Source organism: Athene noctua, chromosome 6 (genome assembly GCF_965140245.1).
Source record: "Athene noctua chromosome 6, bAthNoc1.hap1.1, whole genome shotgun sequence".
Lineage (NCBI taxonomy): Eukaryota > Metazoa > Chordata > Aves > Strigiformes > Strigidae > Athene > Athene noctua.
The window spans coordinates 26,829,942-26,857,012 of record NC_134042.1 but is presented as its reverse complement, the minus strand read 5'-3'; the positions used below and the strand labels follow the sequence as shown (position 1 = coordinate 26,857,012).

The following is a 27,071-nucleotide window of genomic DNA, read 5'->3' as shown; positions in this document are numbered from 1 at the left end:
TTTTTCACAATAAATGATCTGAATCTGTCTTCTAATTGAAAAACCTCAACTTATCCATAACAGCTGAGTCACTACCAACACAGTACTGTAATATTTTTATTATTTTCTGTATCCCACTATGAAAGCAATCTGACAGCATGTTAGGGGTTTTTTTTCCCTCACCACTGTACATTAACCAGATGGTTTTCACTGTATTGTCCACAGATACACCCACATCTTTTTTTCCCTTCATGCTTCCATTTAATTTAGAAGCCACTAGTGATTATGAAGAGTTGAAGTTGTTCCTTCCAATATGCTTTACCTTCTCCCTGTCTATGCTTAATTTCTTCTTCCATCACATTGCCCAATTAATTAGCTTTGGCTGATCCCTCTGAAGCTTCTCTCTTGTCTCTAGATTTCACTAATCTGATCATTTTTAATAGCTGCAGATATAACTTTAATCTGTTCAGTGCTCCCCCCAGTCATCACAAATAGGTACTTCAAATCCCCCCACTTATTTTGCTGGCGCAAGAGGCACAGAGTGCCTCTGATGAGCAGGTCCTGCCTGATGTCCTCTTGTCTCACTGACGTAGCCTCCCGAGCAGCAACATCCAGTCATCTCAAGTGTGATTTGTTTCCCTTTTATTGTGCCTCTGTTCTCTGTTTCTGCTTCTTTGAGGATGCTCTGCACCTTCCTGGAGGCCTTCCAGTTATTGGGGGTTTTGGTAGTTTCTGTCCCTTTCTGGCGCGAAATCTTTCCTCTCAGCTCTCTGCTTGCGACTGTTTGGCAGGAGTTCAGGCTTTCAGTCTCAAGTGATCTGGGGTTTTTTTGGCTGTCAATAAAGTAATGTTACCAAATTTGTCGTGGCATATTTATCTGTTGCTATGTCTGTAGTTAGATGAAGCATGTGAATCTCAGGACATATTGGCAGGGAGGTTTTAATGTTTGAGAGAACATAATCAAAAACAAAACCCCACCTTCCAGTGCAAGGCAGCCCTGAAACACAAGCACAGCCTTTTCCTCCGTATTTTTTGTCTATAGCAACATTTTTTCTAATTATCTTTTGAAGAGGGGCATCATTTAGCTGGTATAACAAGTCAAATGTGATAGTGCACCAGCTAATATTTAATGTAATGAGATCTCATTTCCCTCTGCTGGATGGGCTCTTGCCAAAGGTCTCCCTTGCAGCTGAGAGCAAAGGGCCATTTCGATACATTTTCCTTTCATTCATCCCAGTGGATGCATAAATACAACAAGTCGTTTCAGTGGAGTGGGAAGCTCCATGCATTTTGCTCCACGCCATACCATTCAAAGTCTGTCCCTTTTACTTCTCTGGACCAGAAAGTTTCTAACCTGCAGCTTATCTTCAGTGCCCTGAAGGTTGTTCATCTCTGACCAACTCTTCTAGGTCACACAGCCCTTTTGGCTCATGTCACCTCCCAGGGATGCTGCTCCTCTCTAATCTGGACTAAATGGCTGCAATTATAAAAGCAAAGCCCCAAAACATATCTTAGGCTGGTGCTCACCATCTCTCCATAAGCACTAGTATGTACATATAATATCTGTGTGCATGCATACATTTCTCTCAGAGCTGCCCGAGGTCAGAGAGACTTTGATTTGGGATGCTAATGTCTCCTTATCATCGCTAAAGCAGGAGAAACAGTGCTGCAGCTCTGCCACTAAGCAGTGTATCTGTAAAAGTTGTCGAGGTCTAATCCCCTGCCCCGCCAGGCAATCGCAGTGCCTGTGTGTTAATCCAGTGATGTGTGTGGCCCCGACAAAGGACAGAGCAGCCACCCCAGACTGATGAAAGCAGCCAGCAGGGACTGTGCAGCTGTGGTGGAGGTGACTATGCACACCATGGTGGCAGTGCTGCCTCCGTCAGCCATCCTCTCTGTTCACCCACTCACCTTCTGCTGGGTGCCTTGGCAGCTCTCTGGGCCTTGTCAAGCCATGGATGAAGATGCTTCACCCAGTAACCGAGTTTTTCTTTCAGGCTCCCCCATGGCATGGAGAGAAGGCCTTTCAAGCCCACGTCTTGCTTCCCTTCACCTCCACAGCCCCTCCAGCCTTGCCAAAAGGTTGCCCATGTGTGATGAGGACCTCTTTGTTTGCCTTTAATTAGCACACACTGGCTAGACAGGGCTGCATGGGGTCTGATAACTGAGGCAAACAACAGGAATGTGGGCAGCCGGTGGCAGGCTGTGCTCCAGCTGACCACATTCCCACAGACTCCCAGGGATGCAAGCAGGACTCCTATGGGGACTTTCATCTGAGGAAGCAGATTGCCACCAAACCTCCTTGTTCCCAGCCATGCAACAGCAAGTCACATGCCTCCCCTGCTTCCCCACAGGGCTGCAGATCACCCCGTGCCCACACAGGACTGGGGACCTGGGCTTTGCTCGCAAACACCCCAACATCCTGGGGTGTGCACAGCCAGGGCTTTGCTTCATACCCACTGGGAATCTGACTGAGTCACTGGAGCTGGAGGGGCCACTACAAGTCATCTGCTCTGTCTCTCTGCCCCAAGGCAGAGTGCTGAGGCCATTTCCAAAAGATGCCTCTAACCTGAACTGACAGACCTGGGATGACTGAGATGTCAAACCTGCCTTGCTGCATACCAAGCCCTTTCCTGTCTGTTCCACTCCCTAGGGACATGGGGATGGACTATTCCCTTCTCAGATCCCCCTCAAGCTATGCTGGCTGGGTCTGGCCAACATGGACACCTTTTCCCTGGAGAGCGCTCCATTCATAGCAGTGGCTCTGCACTCTGGCTGACATCCTGGAAAACAGCCTCCTGGCTGAACCCCCCCGCTGGCATTCTGGGCTCACATCCTTCCCAGACCTGCTGGTGGATGCTGACAGTGGGACATGCAGATCACTCCCAGGGAGGGAAAGCTGTCCACTCATCACTGGTTCTTCAGAAATGCTTCGGTCCTGTTGTTAGCCTGTGTAACCCAGCCTCTTTGGTTTTGCAGAAGGATCTTGCTGCTGCTACTGGAAAGACTTGAACCTCTGGGAACTGGAGCAGAGGGGAGGCTGCCCTGCCATCTCCTCCCCTAGCAAGACCCCCAGCCCCTCTGGGAATGGGATCTTGAGACCTGCCTGCCTGGCACGTAACCTGTCATCTGTCAGTTCAGCATGGGGAAGAAGCTGTGAGGTGTCAGAGGCAAGCCTGGACCTCCAGAAAGGCATGTTGTGCTGTGGAGTCAGAGTGTGGTCCCAAGGGGCCCCTGGTGCAGGCTGTGAGGGTGGTAGTCATGGGTGGCTGTCAGTCACACCTCGTTCTGCCTGGCGTGGTCTGGTCCTGGCAGAGCAGCACTGGGGATGGGTGAAGGCAGGCAGGTGTCTGCCCATGTTCGAGCAGGTTCCCCCAGTTGGACCAGGCTCCAACCACGTGTGTATCTGCTAGCAGTTGCCTCAGTGCTGGGTGCTCCTGAGCTGGGGGGAGCTGCTGGCGGGGCTCTCAGGGAGGTTAGAAGCAAGCAGGGAGACAGTGGAGGTCTCGGGGAGCTGCCAGAATGTGGGGGAGCAGCGCTTGCTCCCTGGGACATCACCTGGGTTGTGGGGGCTGCAGTGTTGACTCCCACTGTGCTGGTGCAAATAGGGATTATCTCCGCTAACTGGAGTGGTGCCCAGGTGTGTGTGAGGCAAATCAACACCCCATCTGGGGCCTTACAGAGCAGGGCAGAAAAGTACTTGGCTGAACCAGCAAATTAATTGCCTGCCCCTAGGATGCAGCCCCCAGGCTGGGCTGCCTGACCCCTCAGCGCTGGCTCGGGCAGCAAGAAATCTCACTTATCCTTTTCCTTTAAACTGCTTGCTGGCACTGGGTCTTTCTCTTGCTGGGGGAGTGGAAAGGGCTGTGCCCTGGAGAATGCAGCGACCAGAAGAGAAAGGAGAGAGTTTCTGCCTTGTTATCTAAAGCAGCAGGAGAAGAAATCACGTCGGGAGAAGAGGAGCAGTGACGGGGTGCACGGCTCTCATTAGTGAGCATTAGGAACCACAGCCGGCGTGCGAGAGCGAGCCAGAGAGGCAGCGAGTGAGTGTGGGGTCTCTGGACACGGATGTGAAGTACGGGTTTGCTGCAGCTAGAGGGCTTTGCTGCTGCTGCACAGCCCCGTGTGGTGCCTGGTGCGCTGCCGCACACCCCAGCACCGGCTGGGGCTCCGCCGCGCCGCTCCCCAAGCGCCTCAACGCTCCCGCCAGCCCGCGGCCGGGCCCGCCACAGGGCCGCCGGACGCCCACCCGGGCCACAGGCCGCGGCGGCCCCGCAGCCGAGCCGCTGCTGGCCGTGCTCATGCCTGTCGCCGATGCTTCACTTCTGCCGCCGACACTCCAACTTGGCGGGTGAGCCCTCCCTTGACACGCAGGTAAGGACCCGCGCACCGCTCTTGGATGGGGACATCACGGCTCAGACAGGCAGGCGGCTTTCCTGGGGGGTCCGTGTGCTCATCCCAGTATCATCAGGCTGTTCCTGTGGGGTGGCAGCACGTTCCTAGAGAAAGCCAGACCGGCACCAAGCTCAGGTTGGTCCCAGGGGTGTCAGAAAATGTGTGGGGGGCTATAAAGATGAAAGGCTGCAACCTGGAGAAACCAGGACAAAATTACCTGATCAGAGGCTCTGACAGAATTATCTGATCAGAGGTGGGCAAAACGTCAGGATTTCAGCAAAAGTTTTGGAGGCCAGGTCTGTCAGAGCAACTGCAATGGCACCCTGGACCCAGGCAGCCATCGGGGCTCCCTCCCGGGGAAGCAGCTCAGCTGCCGGCTGAAGTTTGGGGGTTGTTTTCCTTCTCCTGAGTAGCTTCAGCAGCTGGCAGGAACCTCCCCGTCACTGGCCACCCTGGGTGCACATCCCTGGGATGCCCCCGAGCAGGGGCATGGTCTGGGGACCTTGGTTGAGAGGGCTATTGCCAGCGCTGTGAATTGTGCCAAGGAAATGACCCCCCTAAACGGCACCATCTCTCTATAGCCCTGTGGATGCCCTCCCGGCTTGTGTCTGTGGGAAGAGCTGCACGTTCAGGAGTTTTGAAGGGAAGCGTTTTCTGCCTCTGCACAGTGCCTGTTTATAATTCCTTCTCTGAAGCTGCTGCGGGTTTCACAAAAGCAGTGCTGCTCTCCCCAAAACCACTTTACTGGGCTGCCTGCTTTGCTTCTGAAAAAAATAAATTCGTTTTTCACAAGCTTGGGATCTGCCACCAGTAGAAACCTTTTTCCCAGGAGAAAGGTAGCACTATGTAAATACCAGGGATAACCAGAGGAGTGGGGTCTGAGCCTGCCTGCAAGGCACAAGGAAAAAAAAAAAAGAGCCTTGGTCTCTGGGGTATAATAGCTGGTTACTTTGTAGCCTGTCAGGAGAAGGAATTACCCAAGCCAAAATGTAGTGACTGCATTTCTCCAGCAAAAGTTTCTTGTGTCATGAAAATGGCTGGCAGAGCTAAAGCTTTGGGGAGCTGAATCTGCTTCACTTTGGTTCCCTGAACCACCATCAGAGGCAGGTAATAAACACCATTATTAAAGAATGAGTAATTTGCTGCAGCTCCAGCACATTGAATTTGTACAGCTTTTGCGTGGTACTCAACCCCTCCCTGCCCTCAGCCCAGCCTGCAAACGTCACCATCACTTGCGGAGAGGTGACCAAGCGCTTGGCTTGGCCATTAAAATCCCCCTCTGCTACCCGCAAGCTCTGTGGAGCAAACCCCAAAGGGGCCAGTCCTGTCTGGCCCAGCAGCCTGCAGCAGAGCACCCTGCAGGCTGTGGGGAATGACCCCCTGGCACCCCCATGGGCACTTCAGGCTCTCGTGATTTGGCTGCCCCCTTCACAGCCCCTCTGTGTGGGATAGGATTCGGTCGCAACTTCCCAGGAGCAACCTTGAGGGGCAGCCCAAAGCTCTGCCCTTCCTGCTCGCCACTCTCCCCTCCGGGTGTCCCTGGTGCCACGCTGTCCCCATCAGCATTAGACCCCAGACACCAATACATCATTCCCTTTCCCTAAGGCTTTCTTACCCTTTCATCACCCTCCTTTCCATTTAATATCCTTGCCTGGAATTGTTTTTTCAGCTCCTTTGCAAGCACGGTCTCCGAATCAGGTAGATTTTGGCTTTTTTCTGCCTATTTTCTAAAGCTCTGTACCTGGGCCTGGGACTTCCAGGCACTGCTCACAGGACACATCTCTGCTGGTGCTTTCAGGGGATAATTTCAGGCAAGGTCTTCAGCCAGTATTTCTCTATCCATAGAATTAGAGATGGGCAAATGATTGACTTTTCTGGCTGAAGGGCCAAGCCACAGCATTAGAGGAGGGAAAAAAAAAAAAAAGCCTATTATAGATTTCCTCTAAACTGTCTTTCTGTTGCTGCTTCTCTGTCAAATCAAAAAGGCAGCAAACCAGCCCAAATGCTTTGCTCAGCCTGGAAGGGGAGGTTCCACTGATCCCCAGTGTTTTTCAGGTATATCACTTAAGCAAGCTTCCTTTTGGAGCGAAACGCTTCAGGTATCTTTTGAAAAGCAGAGCCATTCACAGGGTTGGTCTCCAAGCTCTATGTTTGGAGACTCAACTGTTGGCATGAAAAATTGTCCTGGGCCATGTGTGCACCAGCTCTGAGATGTGATGCTGCGTGTGGCAGCTGCGCTGGCGCTGCTCTGAGCTGGGCAGAGGTTTCTCCGCAAACCCTTCCATCACCTCCAGACCTCTGAGGTGGGAGGGCAGGGCCAGCTGGAGGGTGCTGGGGCTTGTCCCCATGCAGCAGGGAGATGCTGGGAGGGAAGTGTCATGAGCAGGAAGCTCTTGCTCAGCCTATGCAGGACCTCTGATGCTGCTCACCCAGAGCAGAGCCACCTCCTGTGACACGCTATGACTCAGGATGGGCACAAGCAGCATCCTGAGCCCAGTCCTGGGAAGAGCTGGTTTAAATCTAGTGGTGACATGGGCAGGGGAGAAAAATGGGCCAGGAAGAGAGGGAAAGCATCCATACATCAGAGGCAGGAGCAGCACAGAGTGCCCCTCAGCCAGCCACGGTTGGGACTTGACAGGGCCATGGAAAAGCATGTGTAACAATGTTTTGTAGCATCTCTTTCCATACTATATAGAAGATAATTTAGCATCATTCTTTGGATGCTCCTGCCCCCCAAGGACTGTGGGATGGACAAGAGCCAGGGGAAGCTTCTGCCCTTCCTCTCGCTGTATTCCTAAAGACAGAATAAAGCTCTCTTATAACTCCTTCCTGCATGAACTGCCCCTCCTTAAACACAGAGAGCATCTCTCCACCCGAGGATTCAATTTCTTCGGTAATAACAAATACTGAAGAGAGGCTCAACATTTGGTTTGGATTGCACCTATTGACTCAGGTAATAATTTTACACCTTGAAGTTTTGTCTCAGGCTGCACATGTTGGCCAGAGTGGAAGACAGCGATCCACTTATTTGCTGGAAGAGCTTATTGCTGATAAATACAGACTGTGTTTGGAAACTTTGAGTTTGAAAAAGTAAGATAGAAAGGTGTCATCTCCACAGTGTAAGTTCATTTTTTGAAGAGAGAGCAGATCACTGGCAAATGAATTTAACATCTGAACTGTAGAGGAGCCCTGTGAATCCCCAGGAGAATGAGACCACAGTAAGCGAAGTGGAAATAGCCCTGAGCTGAAAGCAGGGAGATGGATAAAATAAACAGGACAGTGGGGAAAGGAGGGTGCCAGCATGTGCTAGCCTTCAGGGTGGTTATGAATCATTTGAGTACAGGTATGTTTTAAACAGAGACAAATGAGCAGTCTTTAACAGCCGCTTTACATTGCCAGCTTCAGTTGATAGGAGGGGGATTTGCAGAGAGATGCAAGGATGGACTTAGGTGCTGCAGCTAAGCTGCTCTGTCAACAAGCCACAGCTGTGAAGGGGAGGACACCTCTCTGTCCCCCCAACACTGTTTGCCAACTGTGTGCTATGTCCCTGTCCTCAGCCAGTGCAGGACTCTTACCTGGAAGAAAGCCAGGTCCTATCTGCCAGATCACTTCTGTGCTGGATGACAGGCTGTGGCAGGGAGAGCATCCCCAGGGTGTAGACCCCAGGCACAGCCCTGGGGCAGTCTGGGCTGGAGGGCTGTGGGGTGCAGGGCTGGTCCTGGAGCACAGCACAAGGTATGGGTCTGCTCCAGTACAGGGTATTGCTGCTCCCCATGGGTGATGTTCACCTTGTGCCACAGGACCAGGCAGACCAGAGTGATCTTGGGGAGGATGGGGTGCAGGGTCTTGGGGCAACACCAACCATGAAGGGTCAATGGCCTTTGGGACTTTGTGGGCAGAAGATCCTTGAAGTGGAGATGATGGGACAGGAGCAAAGGGTATGGGTGAAATAAGGGAAACGGGTAAAAGTTTGGAGCCATCTAGGCTACCCACTGTGTTCAGCTGAATACTACATATAAATAGTGATGAGAAAACCTGATATGAAATTGAGGAGTGTAACCATTAGCATAAGGAAATTGGCCACAAACAAAATTACAATCCACAAGTACAAACTTCTGTGCATCTGCCAGCAGCAGCAAGAACACCCTGGTAATAAACACATCTTGGGGGACATCTGTGAGATGCTCCTGACAGCACAGGCTTGGTGCTATGGGCACCTTGAGCAGGAAGCATGGTCTTGGTGAGGGATGGGGCTGCCTCTGTGCTGGAAGCGTTTGTGCTTCCCGAAGTCCGGGGATCAGTGAGTTTTGCTCCAAGTAGCTCTACAGGTGTGGACATTTCTAAGCAGGCTTTCTGCACTAAGGGTAGGGTGCAAATACCCCTCTGTCCAGACAGTTTTATATGCAGCAGCCTTATGGTATTTCCTCAGGGTGGTTCTGAGCTGAGGAAGAGGAGGTTGAACCTCCCAGTCTGAGCTCATGCTTCCCCAGGCCAGTGATTTGGATGCTGCAGCAGACAGCGGAATTCACTCTCCCCTACCCCTGGGCTGGCATGTTGTGGCTGAGATGAGCAGTCAGAGCCTGACAGCCTTCCAAGCTCATCTTGCTGGCTGATGCCTCAAAGGGCTGGAGATGCTGAGAGACAGTCCCAGAAGCCTACCCATGTGAGAATCATTGCCTTGACCTCCACTGCCTCCAAGCAACCCTGCTGGATTCCCAAAGAGGAAAGTGAAGAAGCCTCTGGTGAGAGCTATCAATCACTTTTGTTTGGCATCATGTGCCCCTTTAAAGACCCTTGGGCTTGCTGTTGAGGGCACTGCAACTGCAGGTTGTTTGGGTGCAAATCCAGCAGGAGTGCCCCAGGGCTGAGAAGACAGCCCCGGTGTGGCTCTCGGCACCTCCAAACTTGTCCATCCCTGTCCTGACCCACTTTCCCGGCACGATGCTGCTGGCCAGGTGACCTGCTCTGCTCTGCCTCGCCTGCCCCATGGCCACCCTGCTGCCTTCCAGCGTGGCAGGCCTCAGGAGCAGCCCTGCTGTGTTATCCCCTCTCCTCCCTGATCCTGTACACCCAGGAGACCCACACCCCGAACAGCCTGTGGAAACTCCTGACAGCCGCCTTATTTACTTGTTTGTTTCTCCGGCTAAAAAAAGGCTGCTGAGAGAGTCCAAACCTGCTAATTATACACCTAGCCGCCCACACAGCCATGTGTTTTGTTACCATCACCCTCCACGCTGCCTTCTTCCCCCCTTGCCAGCTCGGTGAGCCCTTTCCCGCCTTCCCTTGCATGAGGGGTACGGAGGTGCGTGTCCCAGCAGGGCACATCCCGTGCCCGCGTCCGTGCACCGGTGAGCTCCGGCTCTGGGCAGGCGCTGGGCTGGCCCCGGCAAGGCCGACGCCAGCCATGGGGTGTTGAGCCGTGCCCAGCGATTTTGGCCATGTGGGCCCTGGGCCCAGCCTTTGCGTGCAGGCGCCGACCCGGCCCCGCGGTGCCGGGGGAGGCTCGGCCGGAGCGGAGCGGCAGCCCACGCTGCGTGGAGTGCCTGGGACATCTAGTGGCCACCTCTCTCGGTGCCGAGCCCTGCCGGGGGTGGGCGCCGGGATGGGGGGGCCCGGCCGGGCATGGCGGGCACGGTGGCAGTGAGCCCCCAGCGGCCTGCTGGCCCCGTGGTCCCTGGGGCAACAGCGGCAGGGCCCAGCCTGCCTGCAGGCACCCCCGCCTTGGGGCTGAGTGTTGTGAGCTTGCCTTTCAAGCTCATCTTCTCAGCGTTTGGAGGCGACGGAGCTCACGCCGCTCCCCGGCTGATGCTCACGGGCAGCGTGTCTGGCTTGTTGGGGCTGGGGCCAGGGTGCTGGGGGAGCCCCAGCCCTTGCAGAGCCCCTGGCACAGCTCCTCCACAAGCCACCCGGCTCTCCCCTGCCAGCCCCGGGGATGGATTTGCTGTGTCTTACCGTTAGGAGCAATGCCTTAGCTCTGCGCACAGCTGGGTTGCAACACCACTGCAGAGAAACATTTTTATCAGGGAGAATAAAGACTCGATTTCCACCTGGAAATTGCCCAATTTGACTTGCGAACCTTGAAAAGCAGCCCATCGCATCCCAATTCTCAGAGCAATTTAGTCTCTGTTGGAGCCAGGAGCCCATTGCTGAGGCACTGGCTCTGCACCTGTCAGGAGATCAGAACAAGCGCTTTTTTCACTCCTTTCCAGCTCTATCAAACCAGCTGCAGCAAAGTTGTGAATTAGATGCTCTACATCATGAATACCTCAGCTATCCTCCCTCTAATCCATGTCCATGGGCTCTGTGTCACCTTCTTCCTTCCCTCCTGGTCCTCACCAACTCTTTCCCCTCCAGCAGCTCCACAGCCCCTTTCTTCCCCATGCTGGTGGCCAGGGCCCATCTCTCTGCCTGGCTCAGATGTCACTTTGCTTCCCCTGCCCCATGCCTCTTGCCCATCACTTCCCTTCCCACTGCTTTCCCTGTTGTACCTCTTTGCTTCTCTGGGTACTACCTCTGGCATCCCCATTGGAGCTGTCATGCCTCACCACCCTCCCTCCTGCCCCATGCTGAGAGCTGCCTCCCCCACACCACACCCCTGACCCTTCCACCCCCTGGCCACCTCCTCACCTGATGCTCCTGCCACAGCAACCTTTCCCAGGCCCGGTGAAGGCTTCATTACACCCCAGGGATGAACAGCCCTCCACTCTGCATGCTGGTGCTGCACTGGAGGCAGCGGTGTTGAGACAAGCACCCGCAGGAGGGCTTGTGTGTTGACCAGAGCACAACCACTTCTGCAGCCATGTCTGCAGGGCTGATGAAAGTGCTTCCTTCTTGCCTTGAGTTGTGCTTCACCCTGTGGGGCTCAGGGATGGGATGTGGCAGGTATTCACACTGCTGTGTGGGCTCCTAGGGCTGAGAGACAACTTGGTCTGTTCCTGACAGACACATTGCCCATGAACCCTCTCAGCCCTTCCTTCATCCCCATATTCCCTCTCCAAAATGCCAACTTCCATCCCTGTGGTGCTCTACCTTTGCTTCGCAGCAGCCTTTGCAAGCCAGTTTTCTCTTGGGCAGAATTGCAAGCTTGGATGTCCAGAGGCAGAGCTAATGTGCCCTGGCAGGACTTGGGCCTCTGCCTAGAAGCCCCAAAGCACCTCCTAAGACCTTCCATGAGGGCCTGTGCTCTGGGAAGAGTGCTAGCCACATTTCTTGCACTTTCCTGCTCTATCAGGAGCAGGTCTCATGGCAGCTGTACCTGGCCATGATGCTGCTTCCCATCAGCTGGGTCAGGAACCGGCACTTGCACTGTCCCCTGTCCTTGGAGTAGCTGGAGCATGCCAGTGAAGTGTGGCACTGCTCCCTGAGGGCACCAGCCTTCCTGGGTGTTGTCCTGAAGAGGAAAGCCTTTGGCCAGGATGGAATAACCTTCTCACTCAGGAGTCTGGGGACATGCAACACAGTCACAACCTGCTAATGAGCCCAGGAAGCAAGGCAGAGTGTTTGCTTGACAGGGCAATTAAATGATGATTGATTCCTGGAACAGCTACTTAATTCATCATTAACTGGGCTTATCATAGTCAGCATCTGTGCCAAGGGTCTTTCTGAGAGCTGGTCTGCTGCTAGTGGGGGTGGCCAGCGACCTGAGGATCTCTCATGTAGGGGCAAAACACTCAGAATGGTCCCGAGGGGACCTGGACTGCCCCAGGGGATGTGGTATGGAGCTGAGAGCCTTGAAGCACAAAGCTAAATTTCTACCTCTTTATTTTCATGCCTTATTTTGGCTTCTGTTAGCCGGTACTCACCTTGAGAAGCTAACAGTACACAATGCAGTTGTGCATTTCCCACTCTGCTGGGGACCACTGCAACCTGCATGTGCGTTTGTATGTGTGCATCCTCCCTGTGCACCTAACAGCATCTCACTGCCAGTACTGCCCAGACTAGCCCTGTGGGGCTGATGGGTATGCACGCCATCCAGTTACGCTGGCAATGAGGATGGAAAATGGCCACTATTCACCAATTTTGTCTTTTACAACTTTCTTGCTTAGATCTGCTGGCTTCTTTCCTCTTCCCCAAAGCCTGGTTATTACCAGGCTTACTTTATTACTAGGCTTATTTTCTTACGGGGCTTACTTTATTTAAAGTCCCTGTGTGGATAAATTCACTGTAGGATCCAGATAATCCAAAGGGGGTTTGGGTGTGACAGCAGTGCTTCCCCGTGTGTATGCACATGGGGCTGATCCTCACTCTCCCTGCCATTCCCTCTCTAATATCATCTCTAGAGGTTTGATGGCCCTTGTCTCTACCTGCAAACCCAGACCATTTGGCACATGCAAGCACACGTGCTTGCACACACAGGCACAATCTTTATGTGATGCAGTGATCTTGGTGACTAAGGAGTGGGAAGCATCTCTAACCCTTCCGGTACTGGGACTTTCCACAGCAGCTAACAGAGAGGGAGGTCTCAGCCTGGCTGCTTCCCAGCAGGGCTGAGCATGCTGCTGTAGGCATTCTGTGACACTGGCTCTCAGTGTCACCTCACTACTGCCAGCAAATGCTGGGACCTTGTGTTAGGGCTGCACTTGGTGATTCCTTTGCCTATTTATGAGAAGCACAGTGAGAACTCCTTCTGCACTTTTCCCCTCATCCCTGCAGCCCTGTTATTGCCCCATCCTCCTCCCAGGGAAAGCATCATCCCCAGCTCCCAAGAGTGGAAGGCAGAAAGGAAAAGAGAATTTAGTACAGGTAGATCTTTTATAATCCCAGAGGGTACAAAACTAGCAGGGACCAAAATCTTCCATCTGTAGCCCTACCCTGCCCATACTTAGTGCAGTGCAGCAGCCTCTGAGGCCCTGGCCCTGCTCTAGGGACTGTTTCAGGGCAGTTTGGGGAACCAGAGAGGTTCGGGCTCTCCCTGCTCCTCCAGGGCAAAGCCTTCAGCCCTGCCCAGCCCACATTCACAGAGACTTCCCCATGCTTCAGCAGTATTTTCCTGCTGTTTCTTTTGCTACTCACACTTCTACTCTTCCAAAGTGTGTTCACCCTGGGGTATTTGCTGCCTGCAGGCCCTCCCTGCCTCTTCCCCCCAGCCCAGGTCAGGCAGCCATGTCCCACCAGCTGGCCGCTTTAGCATCCTTTGGGATGCCCAAAGTCAGCAGAGTCCATATCCAGCAGCAGTACAGATGCATAGGTGCACTCTTTCCACTGTGGTCCATGACACTTGTCACCTCCCAAGCTGCTGTTTAGGTTTCCAGTCCTTCCTGGCTCCTTTCCCTTCTTCCCCCCACCCCTCCCAGTGCTATGAGTGTTTCCCAGTGCTTGCTGCTGTGAATATACAGATTTGCCACATAGCTCTCCCCCTCCTCTAACCTGCTGCCGAAGACCTGAAGTGAGCAGAGCAGCAACCTCCGCGCAGGCAGCACCTGCTGCCCGGTGGCCGGCAGCCTTCCCACATCCCATCTGCTGGCATTTCTCAGCACATTCGGAGATGGCTCCCTACAGCAGCTCTCAGCAAGATCCGATCCCTCCCTACCCTAGCTTGCTCCCAGAAACATTTCTTGACATGAGGTGTGGATGCCCTATTGAAACTGTCAGCTTTCTCTTGCTAGAGCTAGGCTTTCACTGCTGCTTGGGCTGCTGCTCTCAAATGACACTCATTGTAACTGGTGTCTCCTTACTGTTTCATTAAAAAGCAAGATATTCTACTGGAAATCTAATTTACATGTTGAGATAAGTGAAGAAGAGGTTCATGCTTTCCTTGCCTGAAAACCAGGATGAAGCTTTGAGCTTCTCTGAGTCTGTGCAGAAAATAAAACCGTCTGTGCTACAGATATGCATCCCTTAAATATTTTGAAAATACTTAATGGCCATCTGCTGCATGAGCCATTACAGGCTTTATTAGTAAGGTGGAGAGTGCAGAAAGCAGAGAATGGTTTTGGCGAGGGCAACGTGGAGGGCATTCACCAAAACATGCAGAGTTGTAGCAGCGTGACTGCTTTTGAATGGCTCCATTTTCCTGAGCAGTTTTGCAAAATGTGATGTCTGCTGTCAAAACAAAGCCCATCAACAGGGCCATTTAAAACCACGTATGGCACTCAAACCTATGCAGTACGGCCAAGGGGATGGGACCACTTGGACTTTTCACTCTCTGGAGTCTTCAACTCCAACTTCTTTATTTATGTTTTCTTCTTGAGGACAGATTTAAAGCCAAGGTGATGTACTTTCTATCAGAAAGTCTAGTGCACCTTGGGGAACCCTATAATAGGTGGAAGCGTGTCTCTGCTACATCGCATCCTGCAGAGGTGGCAGTGACGGAGGTCTCCAAGGAGGGCAGGAATATTTGGGGTTGCAAGGCAGTAAGGTGGCACGGTCTAGGAGCTGGGAACGTGCTAGAGAGAGGCTGTAAAACACGAAGCTTAGATACTGAAGAGTGCAAAGTAATTGTTTCTCTCTCCTGGGGAACGCTGATATTTCAGTACACGTTTTCTTTGTGCCAAGGTGGGTTGGGAAGCCAAAATAGCGAATGCTCCTCTGAAGAAAAGGGGTTGAAATATTTCATCTCAGAAATTTTCATGGGGAAAAAAAAAAAAAAAAAAGCAGCACAAGATTTCAGCACTCTGAAATGGAGGAAAGGAGAGAGGGCTGAATTTCCCTGGGGAGGAAACCTGTGTTGACATTTGTAGCTGAAGATGCCATTTGGACTCAGCATTTTCTGAAGTTGGTGGCCCAAAGCCAGGGCTACGTGACTGCTGCTGTACCCAGGGGTGGAGCTGCTTTTGAACAGGGCTCTAATGTGATGGGTCATTTACTTAAATTGTAATTTCAATGTGGATCAAACCCCATGGGGTCTCCCCTTTAACCTCACTTCCCTCTGTTCCTTCCCATGATTGGCTGAGCACCCAACACTTCTCACGCTAGCCTAAAAGCCACTTCCATGTCCTCACAGCAGCCTCCTGATTTCCCTCGATGGCTCACTGCTCTTGCCCCAGCCCCAGCTCAGCCTTGGAGGAGCCCTAGAAAATCTGCTATGTACCTGAAAGCCAGTTAGGTGCATGTGTAATGCCTGGAGGGCTGTAATTCATCACGGACCCTCCACTTTGGGAAGTCAGGGAGGCCCCTCAAGTGGCTGTCAGCCTCTTATCTACTGCTGTGCTGTCTGTTAGGCTTTGTCGCAGCACACATTATGAACCAGCAGAAAAGATGCAGTAGGTCCTTTCCTGTCAGGCTGCACGTGGCCATCTCAAGATGCATTATAGATACAGCAAATCCTCATCTTAATCCAGCCTGAATCAGATAATTTTGTTGCAGGGCTGCATCCTTATCTTACTACCAGCTGGGGAGAGATGAAGAGATGTTCAGTTTGCCGAGATAGCATTCAAGCTGTGGAGAGGTGGGGAGGGCTCTTGTTTTCTCCAGCATTGCCAAATCTTTCTGTTCCCACTAGCCTCGTCTTGATATCATCTCTGCATGGGCGAGAGGCTTTTCTGCTCCCTTGCTTCGCTGAAATAACAGTCTTCTCCCTCCCACTCTCTCTGCTCCTGCAGGATCGCTCCCCCCCCCTACCGCCAGCAGCATGGAGAGCGTGCGTGAGCTCCAAAACCCACTCTTGGCCAAGGCCAATGGGCACCTTCGCAGCAGCTATTCTTACCACCAGCACCACAGCCAGGACTATCCCAGTCACTGTCAAGGGAAATTGTATTCCTACATCTTCCAAAACACTGGTGGTGCCAGGACTCACCAGCTGCTGGATGCCAGCTCCCTGCAGCTGGCCGTTGAAGCCTTGTACGGCCCCAATTTCATCCTTGTGAAGGATGAGACTGCTCTCAAGGCCAAGGACAGCAAGACAGAGAGCTGTGAGACCACTTTTATGGAAAGCAGAGAAGCTCCAACTGAAGGTCCCAACGGCCACGAGGCACAAGGGTCCTGCCTGGTAGAGAGCGACATTCGCATCCAAACTGTGTCCTATGAGGTGGAGGAAGAGGAGCTCCAGGAGTATGAGGTGAGCTTTGCCAGGTGGGATGGCATCAAACTCCTCCTCTGGTAACTCTGGCCATTGGCTCAAATTCTTGGTCATTTATTCTCCCTTATTTCCCCAGAGCTTCCCCCCTAGACCCTACCATCTCCTGCCTCACCAGCCTTTCCCTGTGCACCCAATATTTCTCATCATCATAATTTCTGCTCCGTTTTCCTTACTGCAGAGCTCAGAAGGAGGTCAGCTTTCCTGAGGGCAGCCTGGCTGCATGCCTGCTGGGAGCAAAGGGGAGGTGGGGCCATCTCTGCAGGACCCTTGGGATATGGGGACCCTTTGACAAGGGCAGCGTGCTGCCACTGTGGCACTTGAGCTAAGGGGAAATAGCAATCCTTGCGTAACTGCAAAATTCACATGCCTGATGGCAGCAGCCGAGAGAAAGCTTTATATATCAAGACAGGATGAATTCTGTAAAGAATGAAAGCTGACAAAGCAGCCTCATGCTGTGCTCTGTGCCCCACCGTGGCTGGAGCAGCGGTACAGAGGCTGGGAACATCATCCAGGACCTTGAGAGGTGTCAGCAGGTCCCCAGACCCCACTGGAGCTGATGTCTGATGACCCAGCACAGCTCTGCTGCTTTTGGTGCCAGTGGTGTGACCTTTCCAGACAGCATCGGGGCGTCCCCACTCTGCATGCCTTCCCCACTGAGGCACATCGCTTCCAAGCTGGTCAGTGGCTGGCTGAGCGGTGCCCAAAGGCAGGAGGGCTGACTGCAGCCACTCTGAGCAATGCGCTTGCTAAGGGGACAGGACACGTTGCCCCTGTGATGGAGGCTCCAATTCAACCGCTTTCTCTCACTTGCTAAATTAGTTTAGTGGGATATCGATCTCCTAGTCCCTAATGGGGATAAGGCACTTTGTTTAAGTTTGTTTAAGCTGACAAACAGCCAGTTCTGCCAAAGCTGAAGATATTTCAGTTTAAGACTATCTATCTCCCAGGGAAATCCCAGACCCCCAGCAAGCGAGCTCAGCGTTTGCTCTGGCAGGGAGCCGAGAACGCACTCTGCTCCTGAATTTGCTGAGCTACATTTTTTCTCATCAAAATGATGAGAGGAGGCTGAGGAGGCTAAAATATTTTTGAAATTCATTCCTTGAATTTGCAGGTGGGAAACGTGTGAGAATATGTGATGGGGCTAGGAGAGAGCAGGAGCTGGGGGGAGGGGGTCTGAGATGCAGCCTGTGGAGCGGCACGGGGAGGTGGGCATGTGCTGAATCCATCTGGTTTTGCAGAGTGACTCCTCCAGCGACAGCGAAAGTGAGGATCATTTCCTGATGCTTCCCCCCCGGGACCACCTGGGCTTGGCCCTTTTCTCCATGCTGTGCTGCTTCTGGCCGCTGGGGATTGCTGCTTTCTACTTCTCCCAAGGGGTAAGAGATCCCTCTGCTTGCCTGCATACACTGAGTGCTGGAGCAAAGGGACTGCAAGCCACAGCAGCACTGGAGGGGACTGAGCACCTTTCTGGCTCTAAGACTCATCTCTGTGCCATGCCCAGACCCCTGGGCTCCTGGCTCCTGGATGTCTCCACAACTGCTGTGGTGTTGCAAGCCCACCAGCCCTTTTGCGGATTACTGGAGGTCAGGCTTTTCCTTTGGGTCTTTCAGGTGTTATTTAGGGATCTGGGGCTCCCCATAGCCCCTTGCACAGGTTTTCACTCTCCAGTCAGGCTCAGGAAAATGTCATTTTCTCACCTACTTTCCTATCCTCCAACAGTGCGGAAGTCCTACACCATGACCCAGCCTGAGGCAGCTCTTGCCCCGGGAGTCAGGCTGCTCTGGAAACTGGAGGCAAAAAGGAGCCTGGTCTCCATATCACACTACAGCTCCACTATTGCATTTGTTTCTGACACATTGGCTAAGCTGTGTGAGCCAACGCCAAGATGGCAGGGGGTGATGAGAGTGGTGGCTCTCAGGCTGCACCAGCTCAGAGGAACTGCTGCCTCCTTGAGGGCTTAGCCCAGAGCCTGGGCTCACTTACATTACTGTTGACCCAGAATAATTCATGCAGAGCCAGGGGATTTAGTCTACGCTTGCATAGGTAGAAACAGAAATGGAAAAGTATATAACATGAGTACCTGGCACAGAGGCGGTGAGAGGTGGGGGAAGCTTGGACCCCGATGAGTGTTTGATTTCATGTTTTGCCATGTGGTGCAGGGTAGTGTGGTGCACTCCCCACATGATGAGGTACTTTGTGCAGTTTATATTTAGCTCCATTTGCTATAACTACAACTTTCACTCACTCCATAAGGCAAGGACCATATCTTTATTCGGTGTCTGTGCACAGTCAGTGCCCTGACCTCCACATGGCAACCTGAACACAAATAGGTAATACCAGGAGTAGATCTGAATGTGCCATGAGCACTCAGGGAAGCTGGAAGTTGCCTGTCCAGAGAGTCAGCACCCATATCTGTCTCTATTGCTGGCTCCATCAACCCTTCTATGGCAAATAGGCTTCAGCTGAAAACCTCACACAGGCAAAATCAAGTGGCAGCACAGCCAGACCAATGGGCCATGCTGTCTGGAATCAGCTTGCTGAGACTAGGCAGTACTCGTTATATGTCTGTATAGGGTATACTGGCATCTGGTCAGCACCACACAGCCATCACCCCATGCACCAACTGTTTTCCTGGTCTTACGAGGGTCCAGCTGCCCACACAGCTCTGGCTGAGTGCCCAGATAGCTGGGGCTTTCAGACAAACAGCCAAAGCCCACGCTTCCCTTGGAGGCAAAATCGACAGGGAAATGTGTGTAGGTGACACTGCTGTACTGAGCCCTCCTGGACTGATGGACCCTAGCTGTCTGTCCCCAGCCTTCATGGGATGAAGTGTCCGAGGAAGGGGGACTGCTCAGTACTGAAACAACTGCATGCAGGCTAAAAGGCTGGATTGGTACTACTGTGACCAATGAGCATTTCTTCTCTTTCCAGACCAGCAAGGCTGTCTCCAAAGGAGATTTTCATCTGGCCAGTTCAGCTTCCCGTCGAGCTCTCTTCCTCGCCGCACTCTCCATAACCATTGGCACAGGAGTGTACGTCGGGGTGGTGGTAGCACTGATCGCTTATCTCTCCAAAGGGGGCCATGTATAGCTGCCACCAACATGTCAGCACCGCCCCAGCCACTGGCCCTCCTGGGACTGAGTTTTTCTGCGGAGCACAGGGCACCAGTGCCTGCAAGGGCTGCTTGCACAGCGGGACCCTGGCTTGGATGCCCTGCACAGGCTCTTTCCTTTTTCAGACAAACAGTAGACCCCCGTTATCCCCAAGGCTGTGGGGTGCCACCATCTGACAGCAGGGAATTGGGCACCAACCTGGCTACTGGAATCAAGGGGAGCATGTTTGCCTGCTGAAAGACATGTAGGAGAGATTCTGCGTGTTACTGCTGAGCTGGTGCCATCACCTCCATTCTAGGGCCATGGCTTCCCCTCCCAGCCCCACAGCCAGGAGATCTACCACTGGTGCCCAGGCTTAGCCCATGAAGGGGGCACACAGGGAGGAGAGGGGGTACAGTGCCAGGAAATGACTCTGGGAGGCTGGGGTCCTGGTGGGGTCTCCAGACTCCCATGATGGGGACAATGTTCTTATTTCAGTGCCATAGGGTGGCACCTGGCCCCTCAACTGCAACAAAGTAGGAGCACACAGTATGGACGTGACCAAAGGGCATGCTCCCCTTATCCCTCTGCAGACAAACCCCCGATCCAGGGGATATCCTGGTAGCTGGTCCTCCCCAGGCAAGAAACAAGAAGGAAGACAGGTTGGTGGTTGCACACCATCACTCCCATCATTGGAACAAGCTGGCAAAGACAACAAGGTTTTCTCCTTAATAATAATTGTCACAATAATTGCAAGTCGGAGTCCCCATAAAGTTGGCATCCCACAGTGCTGGGCCTTGAAAAGACTTGTAATGGCAATTTCTACCCAAGAAACAGCCTGGGAGGGGTGGGGACCTGCAGGACTTCACTCTTGACACTAGGTCAGGGCCTTGCACACTAAGAGGGATGGAAAGAAAAGGCTGATATGACATGCAGAGCCTGGGGTGGGAGTGCTGTTTGCAAGGGGATGAGATGCAGAGAGGGGAAGACTCGGAGGGAGCCCAAGACACTTCACTTGGGGTGACCCCAATACCCTTCTTCCCATGCCTTGGAGAGGGGTATGTCCATTCATCCAAAGGGTCTCCTGACAAGGAAACCCCACAAATCTCCACTTATATTTTACTTTTGCTAATTGGTAAATTGTCAGTGACACGTCAAATGCTTCAGAGGCAGGTGTGAGGGCAATGACTGCCCCAAAGGGCTGGCATTAAAATGCCCTGCCTCACCCCAGCTCCTCAACATCCACCTTTACCCTCCCTCACTCTGGCCATGGCTCCCCTGATGCCTCCTTCCCCCATGTGCAGGGGGCTGCAGGCAGACTCTGGGCACCCATCACCCCCTTCCCAGGGTTTCTGGGTGGGCTGCAGCCAGCTCTGCAAGAGGGGCAGCATGTTCCTCCAAGAGGGTGCCATTCAAATGTACATTTCATCCTAAAGAAGCATGTTAATGTCTGCAATTGCTGTTGTACTTGAGCCATAAAAGAGAGAAGCACATCAGAGACCAGTTCAGAAGCTGGTCTGAAAGTTTCCATTACATTTTATAACATGGAAGAGCTAATAAAAAAAAGCAGGAGAAAAGACTCTGTTTATAAGGACATGGAGATGGCTAGCAAAGAGGTGAGCTTTGCAGGAGAGCTGAGCTCACTTAAACCTGGAGATGTTTATGCAGTTCCTGAAGGAAGTTATAATCCAGCTGGTGTCTGGGCAACTTGGAGGGAGATGTACTGCAATGTAGATCACAGCAAGCAGCTAGCACTGGGAGCAGGATGGTGATGTAGGCTGTTTGCCATATGTGGATGGACAAGAATTAGGGAGAGACAGAAAGACTGGAGCCTTGTGTATGTTCAGGCTGCCCCATGTGCAGTAGAAGCATAAAATAAAATGTGCTTCAAGTGGGGCAGAAGAGTACAAACATCAGGAGGGAATAATCAGGTCTTGCTTCTAATGGTGGGCAGAGAGAGACAGAATTTGCAGGGAAGGACTGGGGTGTCAAGAAGAGATGAAGTGTCTCGGAGAGGAGAGGAGGTTCATCCTCACCCAGCAGCCGAGCAATAGTGTTCATTCCCCTCTCCTCTGTGCTCAGCCTTCCCTGGGCATCTATCCCTCCAAATAACCCGAGCAGGACAGGAGCACTGTTTCAGGAGAGGGGACATCCATGGGTGGCCATGCGGCACAAGTGATCAGACCCACCACCCCCTAGTTCAGTGCAATCCCAGCTAAAGCCCTCCCCTCCTCTCCCCTTTGAGCACCCCCAGCTGGCTGCTGGGGTGCAGGGGTGGAGGAATCCCTACTGATTCTGGACCAGAGAAAACCATCAGAACTGCTGGACCAGAACCGGCAAAGAGAAACTGTGTTTCCCTCTGAATTTGTAATTCTGCCAGATGGTTTCCTCCAGGGGCTGCCCTGGGTGGGGGGCCAGCAGCCCTCAGCCCACTCACCATGGGCACCCCATCCCCCTGTACCCCAACCCACATCTTTGTCTTTTTTTAATTGGAGATGCACAGGGAAGGACCAGGCTAAAGGGCCAACAGAATTAAAGTGTTTTCCGCTAATAGCCTGAATCTCTGATGATCTTGTCAAAGCGGGGGAAGGGGCTGTGCCAGAGCATCCCTAAGGGGGGCATTATGCAAATGGAGAAATTAGTTGGAAACAGCCTGAAGGGAAACATGTGGAAATTGAAATCCGAGGACCAGCATGGAGACTGCTGCTGAATAACTTATTATAGACTCACAGCGTCTGCTGCAGCCGCCTGAGCAGAAGGAAAGAAAGCAAAAACGCAAAAAGGAACAGCAGTCAGGGAAGACACAAGCTCCAGAAATTGTATTGAGCTTAAAAACCCTAAATGCTAAACTAAACCCTGCCGGTGGGCATGGAAGTGGTGACTTTTCAGCCCCTCTCTCCTGTCCTCCTAGGGGATGGGTCCCTCTCCCACCCAGGACCCCAGTCCCATGTCAGACCTCTGTAATGATCCTGATCTCACAGGGGATACTCAGAAATTTGGGGTGAAAGAGGAATAACCTCCACTTTTGGCCTGGCAACATTTCTAGCCCAGGAAGGAGAAGGGAGTGCAGGGGGTCTGGCACGTCACAGCTGTGGGAGGTGACACAAAGGGCAGGGAGTGCAGAGACAGTCTGTGCCCGTGCAGAGGGGCAGTGGTGGAGTGGGATTCCTAGTGGCTGGTGAGGGAGAATTTGGGGTTCTCTGAGCTGAGGGTGGAGGGAGTTGGTTAAATAGTGATGACCTACAAGTGTGTACACCACAACCTGCTGTCCTTTCCCACTTATTTTCTAAAAAATAAGCATGAGATGCTTGTGATATATCACATGATATACCATAACAAGCACCCCTTCTCCATTCATGAGTAATAGATTATCCATAATTAGGACATCTATTTCAACTGTGTTCTTCAGTGGGCTGCAGGTGCCTGTCCCTGTGAATGCAGGTGCTGCCTGGCACCTCCAACACAAGCATGGCCCTGCAACCCCCTGGCTGCAGCAACCCTCTCCCAGCGTCCCCTTGCCCACTGCTCCCCACATGTCCCTGCCCTGGCTCCGTGACCCCACCAACACCCCCAGCCCTTGCCCTAAGCCAGTGACACCAACAAACAGACACAGAAAGTCGCCAGAAAGCCCATCCCCTACCCCTCTCCCCTCGTTCGTGCACAAACACCCCTCTCTCATCTCACACGCTGGGGCAGTTTTTGGATTGCGAGAAGTGCCTTCACTGGGTATCCCAGACGCCATCTCACTATGAGGACAAGACTCTGGGGGTGGAGTCAGCCCCAGTCCCCACAGCTGGCTGAACATGCCCTCTATCCCTTCCCTACCCTAGGGATGCTCAAGAGCTCAAAGCAGTGCTGTCAGAGGTGCCCTGGACTTTCATTTATTTTCCCAGCATTGGAAAATATGTTGTCTTCCAGCTTGGATTCCTTTCGTAACATTTGCAATGTCAGGGTGAGCACTTCCCAGCCATCCTTTCTCTTCAGAAGCTAAGAATGGGGTGGACGGAGCCTGTGCCAGGGGCGGGGGTGGCCTTTGAATTCTGCCTCCTTCTGGGATGCAGCCAGGAAGAAAGCTGCTGAGGAAAAAAGCACCAGCGCCTCAGCGCAGATCTGAGCGACCAACGCATCTGAGCCACCGCCTGCTTCCCCCAGCTCTGCTCACACTGTTTGCCCCTTGACAAGCACTGCTTCATGCTGAAACGGGGCCGCTGGCTACAGATGGGGGCTGAGGAGCTGGGATGGGGTTGTGCTGAATCTCTCTCCTCTTCCCACAGAGATGAGACAAGAGGATGGAGGAGAAGGGAAAAGGAGCTGGTGCAGTTTGTGGGGAACAGAAGATCCATGCGGTACTCTGTCCTCAGCCCAAGGTATCCACTGGGGCACTGGTCCTCCCACATCCTCCCAGCCAACCTGCCCCTCCTCAGAGTCAGCCCTGAGGTGGGCGATGTGGAAACCCCTAGGGCAGGATGCAGGGTGTCCTTCCTGCAGTGTTCCTGGCACCTTCATCTACCTGGGAGAACAAAGCCCTTGCAGAGGCAAAGCTGCTGCCTGCTCTCCAAACAATGCCTGTCAGTGGAGTGGGATTGCAATAGTGCTGGTAGGGCAGAAATGCCTTGATTCTTCCCCCACCTGTCCTGTGGAGGCTGGAGAGAAAAGAGACACAGGGAAATAAAAGCGGAGTAAGTCCTTCATCTCACTTAATGTCACAGTCAGTACTTTCTCTTCACAGCATTCCAGTAAGGAAATAGCTAATTATCTGAGACAGCAAATTTTCTATTCCTGTCCAAAAAAAAAAAATAATTAAAAAACATTTAGCAGTGCATCTCTTTGCCTAGCTTATCCTTTCCCCTTTGCTCCCAAAAAACAGCCTGCAGCGGAGAGAGTGCGGGGAGGCACAGCCTGTGGCAATGCCGTTCCTCCTGGGGCTGGCAGGAGAGGATTTTTGCAGAGAGAAGCCAATTAAGAGCCATCACTCAGGCATCAGGTGCTGTGAAATCAGGAGGCTCATTACCTCTCCTCTCCCCACAGACGAAGGCACCAGCTCCCTCTTCCACCGCTTCTGGCAGCCATGCATGCAGGAGTGCACTTGGTGGGGCTGAGCTGTCCACATCAGGCAGGAGGACAAGTGGTGCTAACTATAGCCATGCATAGCCCCCACCCCACTGTCCCCCTCCATATCCCTGTGGTGGCCAGGCACAGGGATGTTTGGGGACCATGTCTGCTGATGTGCTGCTTCCCTGAGCTGACCTCGGTTTTGTTGTAGTTGGGGCCCAGGCTGGGTGTCAGAGGCAAGGGCTTTGCAAGTTAACCACAGCTGCCCTTTAGAAGGTGTATCTTAAAAAAAATATCCTCACAAGTCATACTTTGGGGGCTTTGGAGACTCAAGACTAACAAGTGACAGAAGTGCCTGACTTGTGAGCTCATAGGCCAGAGAGGGCCTGTGTCCCCCACCCCAAATGGGCAGGATCTCCCATTGGGCCAAGCTCCCCTGAGCAGAGGAGCTGGTGTTGCCTCTCCATCCGTGCAAGAGAGCAGGACAGGACGGAGGCAGTGGTGGAAGAGCTTCTTTTCTCCCTGCACCCCACTGCACTCTGCATGGCTGGGATTTTTCCACCTCCTTTTCTCAGCAAACAAAAGAAGCAGCCACCCAGGCTGGTTTCTGCAGAAAGTATGCTGCTTAGGTCCCATGTGCACTGGGGTCCTTTCTGCTGCCAGATCTCAGCCCTGGTGCTGCCAGGGGCTGCCTAGCTCCAGATTACTCACTTCCAAAATGCCGTGGTGTCCTGCAACCGCCCTACTGCTGGACACAGACAACACAACCCCCCGACTCCATTTCTGCCAAAGAGCTTTTCTGGTGGCAGGGCTGTGCTCAGCTTGCTCCCATCCTTGGGAGCCTTTTGGAGGCAGAAATCCCCCCAGCTCCACAAGGGATCCCTCCTTACTTTTGGAGACACGGTGCTTAACTGGATTTTAATCCGTTCAGTGTCTGCTGGCTTCATTTTTAAATCAATCCTGTTGCTTAATCAAAATGTCAGGCAGGACCAAACTCACAGGAGTTGGCATGCAGTTGGAGTGCTGCTTTCTCATGGCATGGAGAACAGAGGGACAGCCTCATGGGCAAGGAGTCTTCCACTGCCCAGGCAGACTCTCTGCCCAGGCTCGCACAGTTGCAGAAGTGCTGGGAAGATACAACTTCATTCTCAAGCTTCTGAGTTTGGTGTCCATCCTGCCACAGCTCTTCTACCATCCCCTAGTGCTGAGGTTACTGAAGCAATGGAGGAGGGATGGGGAGAGGGGCAAAGTAAGAAGCCAGGGAAGGAGAAATGAAATGCAAATAAATGCAGTATCTGCCAAAATGCCATCCTCAAAGAAATATATTAAAGTCTAGGCACAGGCAGTAAACTCTTGACAGTATTAGGCTAGAAAGATGGAAGACTTTCCTTCCTGAAGTGCTTTCATATCTGAGTATTTTCTCCAAAACTGCAGTGTTTTCCAGATGTTGACTGTGCTAAATTAGCATTACACATCATCTCACTTGTTTTCTAGAAGAGGAAAGGCAGGGAATGCTGCATCTGGACCTTGGCCAAACCACTGGGATGGTGCCACATTGATAGTTGTCAAGTAGGGGCTAGTTCAAGAAAGCTACAACAGGTATCAATGGTTACTAATAATTTAGACAATCTGTTGAGCTGGAAGGCAAAATCTTTGAGGATCCATATTAAGACTGATCTTCCATATTTTCAGTAGCAAGACAGCATAGAAAGGAGGGGTGCCTTGGTGCAATTTGCTAATGAAACAAAATCAGGAGGGCTTGGAAATACAGAAGAGTAAAGAAACTGCTACACTGCAGGCAGGAGGGGTGGAGACAGGATGAAATGCAAGGAGATGCGATGACGGGTTGCCAGCAGGAATTGCTGCCTTGGCTGGCAGGGACTCAGGAAAGGCCTGAGCCATCACTGCAGCGTGAAAAAGGTGAATCTGACATAAAGATCTACAGGACAAACTGGTTCAGCAAAAATATTCATGAAGGACAACACCAGGGCAGCAGTGGGCCACAGCTGGACTCAAGAAGACATTTTCAGCCACAGTGTAAGAGATGGATTTTAATGGGAAGGAAGCAGAGAGGGTGGCAGTAGAACAGGGACCAGGGATGTGGCCATGGCTGCTGTGACCTGCTGTGACAGAGGTAGATGGTTCCCCAGAAATACCGTGGGGGCACAGGATGAAAAGACTCTCCTCTCAGAAGCTAGGTTGGCTCAGCAGTGCTAGTTGATTGTAGCCCAGAGAACCCTTTTTTCCTTTTTCTCCTCATCTTTTTTCCTTCCCTCCCCACATAGTTATTCTTGATAATGAATTGCTTTTGTGCTTGTCAGCTCAGGAGCAGTTTTGAATAGTGGCACTGACTTTTCTGTCCTCCTGCTACTCCTACATCTCCGCTCTGATGATCCCAGCAAATCACAGGAGCTGTCTTGCAAATTCCAACCCTTTTGCTACCTTCAGATGCTTTTAAGACAAACACTATTGCTCTTTGCACCAACAAACCAACTGCCTGTGCAAAATCCAGAGGCAAAGTGGTGCTTGAGCTAACA

At 52.5% G+C, this 27,071-nt stretch overlaps 1 protein-coding gene across 1 annotated transcript; it reads left to right on the top strand.

Annotated features, from left to right (window-relative positions):
• The first annotated feature begins 4,117 nt into the window (after positions 1 to 4,117).
• SYNDIG1L (synapse differentiation inducing 1 like) lies at positions 4,118 to 20,237 on the top strand. Its single transcript, XM_074909221.1, has 4 exons — positions 4,118 to 4,353; positions 15,915 to 16,369; positions 17,629 to 17,766; positions 19,322 to 20,237. The coding sequence occupies exons 2-4, from the start codon at positions 15,944 to 15,946 to the stop codon at positions 19,478 to 19,480; spliced, it is 723 nt and encodes a 240-aa protein (XP_074765322.1). The 5' UTR covers positions 4,118 to 4,353; positions 15,915 to 15,943; the 3' UTR covers positions 19,481 to 20,237.
• The last annotated feature ends 6,834 nt before the right edge of the window (positions 20,238 to 27,071 follow it).

Excerpts from the sequence above, each read along its gene's own strand:
- SYNDIG1L (XM_074909221.1), top strand. The coding sequence starts at position 15,944 with ATGGAGAGCGTGCGTGAGCTCCAAAACCCACTCTTGGCCAAGGCCAAT. Across the intron at positions 16,370-17,628 it reads AGGAGCTCCAGGAGTATGAG|AGTGACTCCTCCAGCGACAG; the intron begins GTGAGCTTTGCC and ends CTGGTTTTGCAG. Across the intron at positions 17,767-19,321 it reads CTTTCTACTTCTCCCAAGGG|ACCAGCAAGGCTGTCTCCAA; the intron begins GTAAGAGATCCC and ends TTCTCTTTCCAG.